Source organism: Gopherus evgoodei, chromosome 7 (assembly GCF_007399415.2).
Source record: "Gopherus evgoodei ecotype Sinaloan lineage chromosome 7, rGopEvg1_v1.p, whole genome shotgun sequence".
Classification (NCBI taxonomy): Eukaryota; Metazoa; Chordata; order Testudines; family Testudinidae; genus Gopherus; species Gopherus evgoodei.
Window position 1 is genome coordinate 90,211,434 of NC_044328.1, and position 12,668 is coordinate 90,224,101.

The following is a 12,668-nucleotide window of genomic DNA, read 5'->3' on the forward strand; positions in this document are numbered from 1 at the left end:
TGTCCTCTCTCCCTCACCACAGCAGCTGGGGCTGGGAAAGAAGGGGGTCTCTCCCCCACTGCAGCAGCACCTGTGCTGGGGCTGGGAAGGAGGACTGTCTCTCCCCAGCTGCCACAGCCCTGGAGCTGGGGAAAGTCTCCGCTTTCTCTGGCTGCCACAGCCCTGCACATCCCTAATTCCTCCCACCCCCTCTTCTCACCCTACTGCCCCCTCCCATCTACCCTCGATTCCCCCAAGGCCACCGCCTCAGTTTACATGTGCATCTTCTCCAGAGTCCAGGCACCTAATTGGTTGGAGCCACACCTGCACAGCTCCACTAATTAGGTGGGTGGCTCTTCATTTTCTGTGCGCGGCTACCCAGGCATGCACCTTAGAGGGAGCTATCTGCGGACCACGCAAATGGAGCTCGTGGACCACTGGTGGTCCATGGACCACAGTTTGAGAACCTCTGTACTAGTTGTTTTAGTAGCAATATATTGTACATTTTGAAAAATACTGACAGGTTTTATAAATGCATTTATTCAAGCCAAATTATATTTTAGTCTATTTAAAGTCAACTTTATCTGCATAAAGGAGCAGAGGTATAGTAATACAAAGTACTGTGTATAGACAGTTCTCACCAACTCTGTTAACTTTGTTAAATGTGTCTTTCATATTTCTTCTTTTTTTAAATATTCCATGTATGAGGTTCTTTTTATTTCTGACTTTGGTAACATCTTTGTAATTACATTCGTTTTTAGACATTATGTTGCTTAATTTAAAACAAATCTTTTTTGGAGAAAACAAAGTCACACTAGTCCATAAATGTTATTGTTTGTATCATGTAAATTTGTTCATATTATTATTTATTATTCTTTTTTATCCATTATTACTCAGTAGATTCTTCCCATCCCTCCTCCCACCCTCCTTCAGCTACAGATGGTGCAGCAGGTGCAAATGCCACTGATAATGCAAATGCCAGCTTAGTCAATGGTATGTCAAGAACACCTAGCTTGTTTTATTTGATGGATTTCTCTCCTAACTATATAAGCTTTCCTCTTCCTCTTATGAACTGCACAGATGTTGTATGTGCATGTGATAACCCTGTGACAGCTCCTACTCCATATACTGTACAGTAGCTTATAAGAGATGCCACAACAATATTGTGTCTCATTAGCAATTTACATCTTGTCTTTATGCTGAACTAAGAATGGGAGAGGAACAAGTAGGAATTTTGATATTTCTTTTACCATTAATTAAAAATGGTGATTAAGTATACTTTACAAGTATGTCCTGTTTCCAAAGCTTTTATAAGAAATTGCCTTTTCTTAAAATTTTCAATGTCAAACTCCTCTTTATATGCTTTTTAACACAGATTTGAAACTGAGCACTATTATAAATTTATTTTACATTCTACTGTTCCAAGTGGCACTCTCATAAGCATTCATAGTCTCAATGTAGCTTTTAGAAATAATACTGGGGTCAGGAATCTGACTCAAATGCAACATGTAGCACTTTGGTGGCGTCTTTTAACTAAGCACTATTCATAGCATCCTTTTGATAGAGGTTATGATTGAAAAGAGGAACACTCTTATACCAGTTTGTGCCTATTAGCATAAATTGTTTAAAGGGCGGCATTTGTGTACTATAAAATACTATTACATCAGTTTTTACTTTAACCTAGTACAGCTTCTTGACCCCATTTCTTAGCATGCTAATACTTTAGTAATACCTGTTCTGGTAGTCTAATTACAGTATTAAATTGATTGGATAGATACTAGTTTAGGCTTTTGGAATAGCTTTTATTTTTGATTATCATTTACATTGTTCAATCTTAATCACTTTGCACTACTTTATAACACCAATAACATGGTGGAATGTCAATATTATTTCTCATAATTATTCATCATATTTGTAATGTAAGTAGATTCTGTACCTTGCAGAAGTCATTGTAATGTGCATATTAAGGTAAGCTGGAGATCTGACATAACAATAAACACTACTGTTCCAACAGGATGGTATTTTCTGCAAAGCAATGGCATGGGAAATCCTCTGCACATTTTTTAAATAGTTGTATTAAAATTAATAAAAATGTAGCAATCTTCAGACCCTTAAGATCATTTCCATTTTGTGTGTGTGTATGTATATACACACACATGCACATACATATATATATGCACACACACTCCTGCTGGAAAAGTGGAACCCCCAAGCCATGTTTTTCCATTGGTTGACAAATACCTTAGAGACAGAGAACCATTAAGTTAATGACCATTTCATTCTCCCCACTCCAATGTGTTTTATTGCTATAATAAATGTACTTGCTGTACATTTCATATAAGGCAAACATATGTATACAATAAAGCCTTGATAGATGTTCTCCTTCAGTACTCTGAGGGACCAATACTACATTAAGGACTCAGTTCTTCAAGATGCTGAGCACTCTGGCCCTGATAAAGTTAAGCAGCTGCTTAAGTGCTTTGCTGGATCAGAGCCAGACTTGTACAACATGATGCGCGATTGAGCACTATGTGATTCCAGCTTAGTTTCTCTGTATTGAACCCAGGCCTGGCTTCAGGCACCAGCACAGGAAGCAGTTGCTTGAGGCAGCCAACAGAAAGGGGTGGCACATCCGGGTGTTTGATGGCAATTCGGCAGCGGGTCCCTCAGTCCCTCTCGGAGGAAAGGACCGCCGTCGAATTGCCACCGAAGCATGAAGTGGTGCAGTAGAGCTGCCACTGAAGTGCCGCCAATCATGGCTTTATCTTTTTCTTTTATATTTTTTTCTTTTTTCTTTGCTGCTTGGGGCGGAAAAAAAGCTGGAGCTGGCCCTGACTGAACCCTAGTCATTTTCATTCAGCCGATAAAGGACTGCTGTGTTTGGCCTTATTCATTTCATCTTGGTAATGTGATGGAGTTTACAGTAATATTAAGTCAATATTTCAAATCAGGAGCGTATACTAAATTATTTTTCCCGGAAATGGTAGTCACTGTCCATGCTCATCAGAATTTTGGTTCCCAGAATCTCTCACACCTGTAAATCCAATTCTGTATGATGCTCAAGGTAAAAAGTCAGATTCCATGCACTTGATAGTATTCTGTGAATTGTTTTCCCATCTTCTTTTGTGATACTCTCAGCTTAATTTCTCATGAACTTTGATCCATATGGATGAGAACCCTCCACCCACAATTCAGCATGCCTGGCAGCATGTGGTCTGAAGAGAAGGAAGACTGCAGAAGTAGTGCTGTGTGCCCCGGGTTAGGACTAGGGTGTTTTGGGTAAGGCTGGCTGGGGTAATTTCCAAGGTTTTGGCTCCTGTCTGCACTATGACTATGCCTTTTTCAAGACAGCAGTGATGGTGATTCATTTTTCAAGAGTAGTTACCATGGACCCCTTTTTTTGGGGAAAATTAAGAGAAAATGAAGTTTTAAAGCAAGAAAGTTCAACACTACAAGACCTTAGTTAGGACTTGATAATCAGCATATGTATATAAGAGCAGTTTCAAGAGACATGAATATATATCTAATGTACTCTCAGTAGTGAATATTTGATTGTTTAACAAATATAGTGGAACGCTCTTACAGGAAGTGCTCTTGCACAGTAACTGTAAATCAACAAATTACAAAAAGCAGACTGTGGCACACCAATAATTATTCAGTTGTCAATGTAAATTCAAAACAAAAATATGTTTTTTCGTTGGTTGGATTTGTAGTGACATACTTGAATAATGGTTGCCATAGCATGCTTTTTCTAATTGTATAGCATGTTAAGAAACTATGTCTATAAATTCCAACCATTTTTCTACTTTTCAGTAGTTAGCATCTGAACCTGGATAATTGCTTGCTATTTGTTTTTATGGATCATGCATTTATTTTTTTTAGTACAGAACAGTGTAGATAGACAGATGGACTTTTTATTAAAAGGTTTTAAATATGACATTTTAGTATCTTGTTTTTGCCAATCTATATTAAAAGAGGGGGAAACAAACAAGCAAAAAACCCTTAACATGAAAGTTGTGCAGAAAGTAATTCATGAGAACAGTTTTCATTATATATTTTTGAAAGCATTCTGAAATGTCAAAGTATTTGTTATGAAGTCTTGAGGAGCAACAATGACTGCAAACCTTAGGAAACTTGTTTGTCCCAGATAATTAAAATTAGATCATCAGTCACCAACAGAACTAAATAAGACTACTAGCTTCCCAGTGATCCTACCTGGGATCTTGCTTCAGACCAGTGGGTTGATGGGGAAAGTGGGGGAGCTACTGATGGGACTTTGTCAAGCCTCCTAGCTGTGGAGCAGAAGTGCCCACTAAAGGTCTGTGGGAAGGAGGAGATGCAATTGGTTTTCTAAGGCTCAGAAGTGGCGGGGCTGCTGGGCAACAATAGCTCTTAAGGTCTGCAGGAGGAGAGAAATGACCTTGATTCTGCTGTTTCTGTGTTTCCATTTTCCACTAATCTAATTCTCCTTTCTCCTGTTGACCCTCCTAACTTTACCTCACACGGCTTGCCTTCTTCCTTCATCCTCTTGTCTCCCACTCTCCGTGCCCTCCCCATTGCCCGTGCCAGCTAAATGTTGATCCATGACTTCTCCACACATGCTCTCCTTCTCATCCCTAAACATACTACAGACCTCTTGCAGATCTCCTAAGAGCCACGGGAATCTCTGGAAGTCCAGAGGAAGGAGGACCGGAGAAAGCAAAGCAAGGAGGAATCTTTTCTTCCTTCTCATTCAAATAAATGAACCCAATTAACTTAATTTTTATTGCTCTCCCACTCTCTGTTCTCAAGTCGTGATCTGGCAAATGCATGTTAAAAGCATTTTCTAACTGAGGGATCCACTTAATGTTTACATCTCCAGCTGTTAGTTGACAGTAGAGCTGGATAGAGAAAAGTAATTCCATTTTGCAGGGGATTTTGATATTTTGAAATTTGCGTTCATTCTGATTTGGAATGAAAACCACATGTTTTGAAATTCTCCATGAAAGGGAATGAAACTCCAGCTCTGGGGCAGTCAGCCCAGTGGGCTGCCCCAGAGCTGGATATCCTGGAAGTTGTGGAACCTAGGCTGCAGGGGACCTTCAAGCTTGAAAGCTAGGATTCAGGCAGGCTGTGATGAAGCTGGACTGGCAAGCTGTCAGGAAACCAGTGCAACAATTTGGGGTGTAATTCAGACCAGTGAGAGGTGGGGTCACTGATTGTCCTGTAACCCTGTGTTCCTTGGAATGGTCTGCTGCTCTAGCTCACTGTCTGTATGCTCCCAGCCAGAATACAGTTATGCACTGAGTATCTGTGTGTTCAGCTGCATAGCATTTACAGATATGCCGTTGTCTTGTGTAGTTGAAGCTAAATTGCTCAACCCCAATTATCTTTAGAAGTATATTATCCTATTGGGAAGTATATGACTGTAAAAGAGAGTTACTCGACAGCTCAGTACTCAGAATAAAGGTTAGAATATAGTAAGCCAGCTGCAGCACCCAGAATAAGTGAACACGGTTCCAGTTTTCCCAATTGCAGTTAACTTGTCCATTCTTTCTAACATCTATTAAAATTCAGTTGCTAGAATCAATCTCGCACTTCTATGACAATACAGGGTTGTTACTGCATTTCTTACGTTGAAACTGTGGGATGCATTTTCCCTTGATGAACATGCAGTTTTCTTTAGCATTGATCAGAATTACACGTGGCCAGCAGAAGGAGTAAACACAGCTATGTGTCATTTTCCAACATAACACAATGAGTTTTGTACTTGGACAGTTACTTGGAACGATTTGTAGAAAATGCAGTTAGGAATGACTGGTAGGCTTTTTGGAATTTGGAAGTCACAGTATTCTGGTTGCCTAACATAAGGTTATCTTATTCTTAATTCAGGATGTCCTTGCTTTTGACAGGCTCAGATCAGAGACTTAATGTTATTTTCATCTTATATTTTCATACTTAAATATCACAGTTGTTTGAAAGAGGCATGTCATCAGGTAAAACATTGTTTAACCTACTGTTAACTATGACAATCCCAAGACATTTGTATGTGTTTACCACTGGGATTCCTATTAAATATGTTGTAATTCCTTAATATATTGGATTTACAGAGTTGCAGGGAAGTTGAATTAGACAGTGGTGGCAGAAAATAATTCTGAAAAGGTTGCTGCTCATTATAGCGATGCTGGAGATACTCTATTGCTATTCGTCTCAATTTTGCTAACGGACTGCATCGGAGACTACGTGACAGGAAAGAGCTACTAGTAATTCTGTTTAAGCACTTTTCTCATGATAATTTTGACTACATATTGACTTGCTGTACGTCTCTGATCTTGTTTACCTGTAGCATTAGATTGGCTTGGGGATGAGGAAATAATTCATTTCCAGTGCAAAATGATAGTTTGAAAAATCATTATGCTGTACCATACATTTCCTGGGACTATTCCAACAGAGGAGAATGTAATTAGAACAGATTCTGCTAAAAAGTTTTAAAACAGCAATTGCCACCTAGTATTGAGTTTCCAGGTCATTCTTATGGATTCCTGTAATTACTTGTGATGATTTATGTACCCTAATGCCAGCAATACTATTAAGTTATCTTGCAGCACTGTCCTAAATTAGATTTGAATGAAGTAACCATTTTTTAAGGAAACAAGAAACTTGACTGTGACCGTGCCCTGATTCTGTTGCAAAGGACAAAACTCTTAATAAAGGTGAAGGCAACACAATATAACAGACATCAAAAATCATACAACAAAACACAGAAAGCCAGAGGTACTGACCCCTGCAGCCCACCCACATGTTCACAAAGCAAGCAATTAATGGGGCTGTCACAAGCCTCTAATGTGCACAACACGTCATGTGGGCAATGATGCTTCTCTCTAAACTTTTCAACCAGATTGGAAAAGGGACAGGAATTGTAATTAACTGACTTCCACTGCCCTCAGAGCCCCTACACTGTTCCATTCCACCTTGTTTCCAGGAAGATATTTGAGCAAAAATAGACCCAATAAAAAAAGTCATGACCATTTTTTCAGTACTCCATTCCTTATCCCCCGTACAGTTCTAAAGAATTAACATAGATGGGCCTGTCCTTCTGATCCTAGCACAAAATGAAAGAGGATGTCCCTCTCAATTTCCAGGCCTATATATCCCAAATCCTTGCATCCTGCTAATTTGTAGTACAGTGCAGGGCTCACCTCTGGATTCCAGAGGCTTTTTGGAACAGCAAAAACCCAAAAGCCTTTACCCTCACAATTCTCCTATTGTGCACTCTTTATATTAATCTTTCATATGTTTCTTTGGTGTAAATTCAGTTGTGATCTAACTTATTGATATGTGGGGAAACACACAGAAAGCCAGAACCGAAGTGTGAAGATACTGGAGAGGTTAGGGCAGTGAGTGATGCACACAAGGAGGAGAAATTTGGTACCGATCACCATCACAAAGAACAGGAAACAAACAGCACAGAATCATATTGCAAACAATCTCAACAATTACAGTAAAGTAACTTTATTTTAATTCTTTCTTCTTGCTTGTGCTGGTTACATGAACTATCGTGTGAAGGGAAGGGTTAGAATCAGCACATGTTGGAAGGGAACATTATCTACCTGAGTCTTCAGAAGTGATTTGCAATATGAATACATTTGGAGATTCAGAGCCTTAGGGCGCCTTTTGGTATCGATTTACCATTTAACCATTGAGTTTGTGTGTATGTTACTAGATAAAATTGTAGTGATAGGATATCCTTGACAGTCTTTCTTGCTACGTGTATGTATCAGCCATTGTTTTGCAGAGATATATATTTTATGCGGCAGTCTTCAAATTTCTCTCTTACTCACAGTAATATTTCTGACACTGTTTCTGACCCAGGAAGACTGGTTGTGCCTCATTGGGAACCTTTGAGTGTTAGCAGTGTTACTAAGAGCCAAGGAATGTGCTCTCTTTGAAAAACTGAGCAATGATGCTTCTGGTAGTGGACAGCAAGGGATCTAGTCATGAATTCTAATACCCTGGGAAATGACGTAGCTACACCTTGAGGCATGATCAGACTTTTTTATTGTATTTGTAATAGATTGGTTCATATATTATTATCCCCTGCAGAGTTCTCTTTTCATTAGATCAGTTAGTTAAATGAGCCTTGAGTACCTTAATTAGTTGAAATAGTAACTGAAGATAGTTATTAAATACCTAGATTATTATGATGTGGTTAGAGGCAAGCCCAACATAACTAACTGTGCCTCTCCAGTCTATTAGAATTCTGAAGGAGTCAACAGAATAGTGGAAAGGGAAGAACTAGTAGGCATAATTTATCTTTTGATAAAATTCCTCACAAGAAGGAGTTAAGGGAACTAAGCAGTCAGAGCAAGGAAGAAAAGCAAAGTTTTCTCGTGAAAGTAGCAGTTTTCAAAATGGAAAATTGGTAGTGGACACTCCATGAATCTGTTCTTAGGACATATTTTGGTTGATATGCTAGCAATCTTGAAAAGAGGGTAAACTTGTATATGAAACAACATGTCTAGTTAGTCAGGAGTAAGGCTTGGTCAGTACTTCAAAAGAGCCTAGTAAAACTAGGTGAATGGGCAACATGACAGATTAAATCCAGTATTGATGCATGCAGACTAATGCACAAGGGAATGAAAAATTGGAGCCCAATTGAATGTATTCATCAAATACACTATTCAAGAAATACTGGCATTATTAATCAATTGATTTTGGCATTTGATACACTCCCTTCTCTCACACATTGGTATGTCCTAAATTAACTGTAGTTAATCAAGAAAAAGACTCATATGCAATAATTGACCATCTCAGTGAAAACATCAACTTGGTGTTAAATAATGTTCAAAAAATCCAACAGTATGTTAGGTTGTATTAAGAAAGTGATAGAGAATAATACTGGAAAAGCCATAATGTGAATCAATGAACTAACCTAGAATATGGTGATCAGCTCTATTCATCTCATCTTAAAAAGGGTTAATAGAAGTAGGAGGAGTATAGAGAGAGGCAATGAAAATTGAGTGGCATTAAAAACTTTCATGTGAGGAGACTTGAAGAGGATTAATTTAGAGTGTGAATAGAAGATAAATGAATAAATATAAAATATTATATGAAATAATCAATGTTAAAGAGAAGGACAATCAGATACGTTGATTTGCTCTTTTGTAATGCCAAGAGTGCAAAAGTCAAACAGTGTAATTCACAGGCAACACATGTCAGAGATAAAAAGCAACTTTTAAATACAATGCATATTCAAGCTCTGGAACTCACTGCCACATGATAATTTAGAGTCAAAGAACTTAATGTAATTCAAAAAAAGATTATAGTCATTTATTCTACATAAATAGTAAGCATCTTATACAGGCCACTTTTGTAAACAGGGTGTCAGATTAGATGAACTGTGAGTTTGATCCAGTGTGGCAATTCCTATATTCCTACCTATGCAATAGGTATGGTGTGTAATAGAGAAACAAGGTGGGTGAGGTAACATCTTTTATTGGACCAACTTCTGTTGGTGAGAGAGACACAAGCTTTTGAGCTTACGCAGACTTCTTCTATCCTCTCTATTGTCCTGGGACCAGCACAGCTACATCAACATGGCATAGAACAATAGTCTATATATAGCTGAATTAAGTTCTTTGATGTACCCAGAAAAGCAACGTATTTTGGTGCTAGTCACTTTTACTGCTTTTGGAAGCCTTAATGCTCTTTTGGCATGAGGAAATGTTAACTATGCTCTTAGAAGGCTTTCAATAATGTTTTACCTTTCAAAAAGAAATAGACTGTATGTGCCATAAATTAAGACTTTGACTCCAAAGAAGGCTTTTCCTCAGGTCAGAAATCAGTATCTCCAGGGATATTTGGTGTCTTTTGCCATGCATATTAAAAGCCAGTCTAGTAGTAAACTTTTCTTAAACAGCCAGATGCTACATTCAAGAATGCACTACTGTAATTTTTACATTATACTAAAATGTTTGAGCAGCTTTGTACAGATAAAAATAAATTGACTTTTTGAAAATTTTCAAAGTCAATTGAAGCATGTCTAATCAAAAGCATTGGTCTTTTGAACATAAATATTCCTTTTAAATATATTCAATTCACATCATTTTGATTGTGGGAATAAAGATTGTTGTATCTTTAAAAAAATTGCTAAATTAAATAGAACAACATATGTCCATTTCGATGATCTTATAAATTGTGTTTTCAAAATTAATAATAATTACTGAATTTTAAAAACATTTCTTGCTACTGGCAAAAAGAAAAAGCTGTTTGTGGTATAGAACTGGTAACATAGACTTGAATGATCTCTTGCAAAATATTGATGTTTACTAATGTGAATAGTCTATGATTTGGAATAGTTGCTTTGTTTTAACATAAATATAGACACAATATTGATGCAAGGATTGCTGACCTGAGAGAGAGTGGTTACGTTGTAAATCCAAAATGTAGGTGTACTCGGCTATGCTTCAGTGGGCCTTCTGAGTCCTAAGAACATCAAAGCATAGCAGTGTTCTTTCTCTTTCAATAATTCTGTATTTTAATCTCTCTCTATATTTCTCAGAAAACATAGTTGGTTAGTGCAGAGTTCTGATGCAGGAGCTGTGTTGACTTTTCTGTTCTTTGAGGTTTATTTAAACAGAAGCCAGTATTTATTGACCTCTAAATCACTGAAAATACCAACAAGATAGGAATAGACGGATTAAAATAGTAATCCTCTACAGTCTATTTCTTAGCCATCCAATTATGTTACTATAATAAGCATGTGTTCCAGTAGTACCTAGAGTTAGTTGTTAAACTAGTTGAAGCGTAATTTCTGCTTCTTTGATGTCCACCCATGTGTTGACTTCAGCTGTAATATAACATCTAAGGAGCAAGAATGAATTGCTATTTTTTTTTCCAAACTCACTGTCCAGTTAATATGAAGAATGGGCCAAAAGTGCCATGAAAATGTATCAACTACTCCGCTTCCTTAGTGGAATTTTTATATTAAGCATTGTGAACACCCAGCAGCTAACAAAAGATGAGAGAATGTATTTCATTATGTGGGTATAACATTTATAGACCCAAATGTTAATCTTTTCCATATGAGAAATGGTTGTATCATTGTAGAAGATGCACACAGCCTCCCATTTCCAAGACTTGTATGCAACTTGAAACTGGCCAGTTATGATTTAGTCAGTTTGCATTTACAGTTACAGAGGGTAAAACATTTCCTATCTGAGTAATATCACCTTTCCAGGATATGTAATTCCAATATGTCAATTTTAAGATCAAGGCTGGTGTTACAAATATTAATATAATTTGCTTCTATCAAAATTAAATCATAGAATTAATGTTAGCATTCATTTGTAAAACCATATACTAAATCATATCTGGATGAAACTGTAGTTTGAGAATACTACTTGAGTTTCAGCTTATACTGAATGTTTTATTATATTTTTTCCCAAGTTAGTACATTTTTTCAAAATATATGCACCACTGTTTTCACTTCAATAAGGAAGCAAGACTGGCATTATTTTAGCTGTTAGAACATTGGACTTGGCTGCAGTTCTTTGAGTTTGTCCAACTAAGTTTTTTCATGCATCTAAATAAAAACATGATGATAATACCTGTTGATCATAAACGTGTATATGAAACACATTCATTATTTTCATCTGCCCGTTTTATTTAAATTCCATTGTGGTGTTCTGTCAGTGTGATGACTGTTTATTGTCTGTTCTTTGTTGTCTGTTACAATTCTTCATCATATAGGCAAAATGCAGGATGGGAATATGGAGAACAGCCAGAATAAAGGTAATCTTCTTTCATACTAAGCAGGTTGTGTATTGTTATGGTTAGCATGTAGTTAGATTCCGTTTGGCAAATAAAATAATTTGAGGATATATGGGGGAAATAATTTATTTTTTTTGAACATACAAGGGGATGGCAAAATGTGTGAGGGGAAATGAATAGTAGACACTTTGTGAACCTAGATCAGGGAAATACTGAAAATACAAGAAAAAATAAATTGTAGTTTATAGACATTTCATGTATCAGAATTTAAACAGATTAACAAAATTGGTGTTTCAAATACACCATTTATATATAAGATGTGTGTGTTACAAAGCTTGTTCTGAATTCCTTTTTTTTTATTGCCCAAGTTACAAAACCAGACATACTATTTTTTGCTAATGAATTTCTAAATCCTATTTTTACTTAAGTCTTATCTGCTTTGTCTAGCTAATGACATTGTATAAACATATTTTTCTTTTCAGGGAGAAGGTAAATAACACTACACGTAGCAATAGCAAAAGTGAATCTTAATGCAAATTGATCTGGATCGTAATATAAAAACAGAAATACATGGGTATTGTTAAATAATAAGAAAATTAGAGTGTTAGCTGTTTCTAATATACTGTATATTCTTAGGAAGAAATTAATGTAAATAATTTTCTTCCTCTTTGGAAAAGTTTTAATTGCTTTTTCATTATACCAAAGAGATCATTAACTATGTTTACTTCAGAACCTGCCAAATAAACAAAATAAGTACTGTAAGATGTATTTTTTCTCTCTGATAATTATTTAAATACACTCCTGCAGAGTATGAGATGGAATAGAAACCAATGAGATTAACTCAGTCTGTTATGCTAGATGACTACTAAATAGAAGGACAGTTCATGAATAATGACTTAAAGCCAGGGAGAGCCTTTCAATCTCCTAGTCAAATTAAT

The 12,668-nt window shown here is 36.8% G+C and overlaps 1 protein-coding gene across 1 annotated transcript in view; it reads left to right on the forward strand.

Annotated features, from left to right (window-relative positions):
* The window catches only part of ATP2B2 (ATPase plasma membrane Ca2+ transporting 2), a 438,931-nt gene that overhangs the window by 292,929 nt on the left and 133,334 nt on the right, over positions 1 to 12,668 (forward strand). The window contains 2 exon segments of the mRNA XM_030569615.1: positions 880 to 972; positions 11,710 to 11,751. Of these exon segments, the coding sequence (XP_030425475.1) occupies positions 880 to 972; positions 11,710 to 11,751 (135 nt within the window).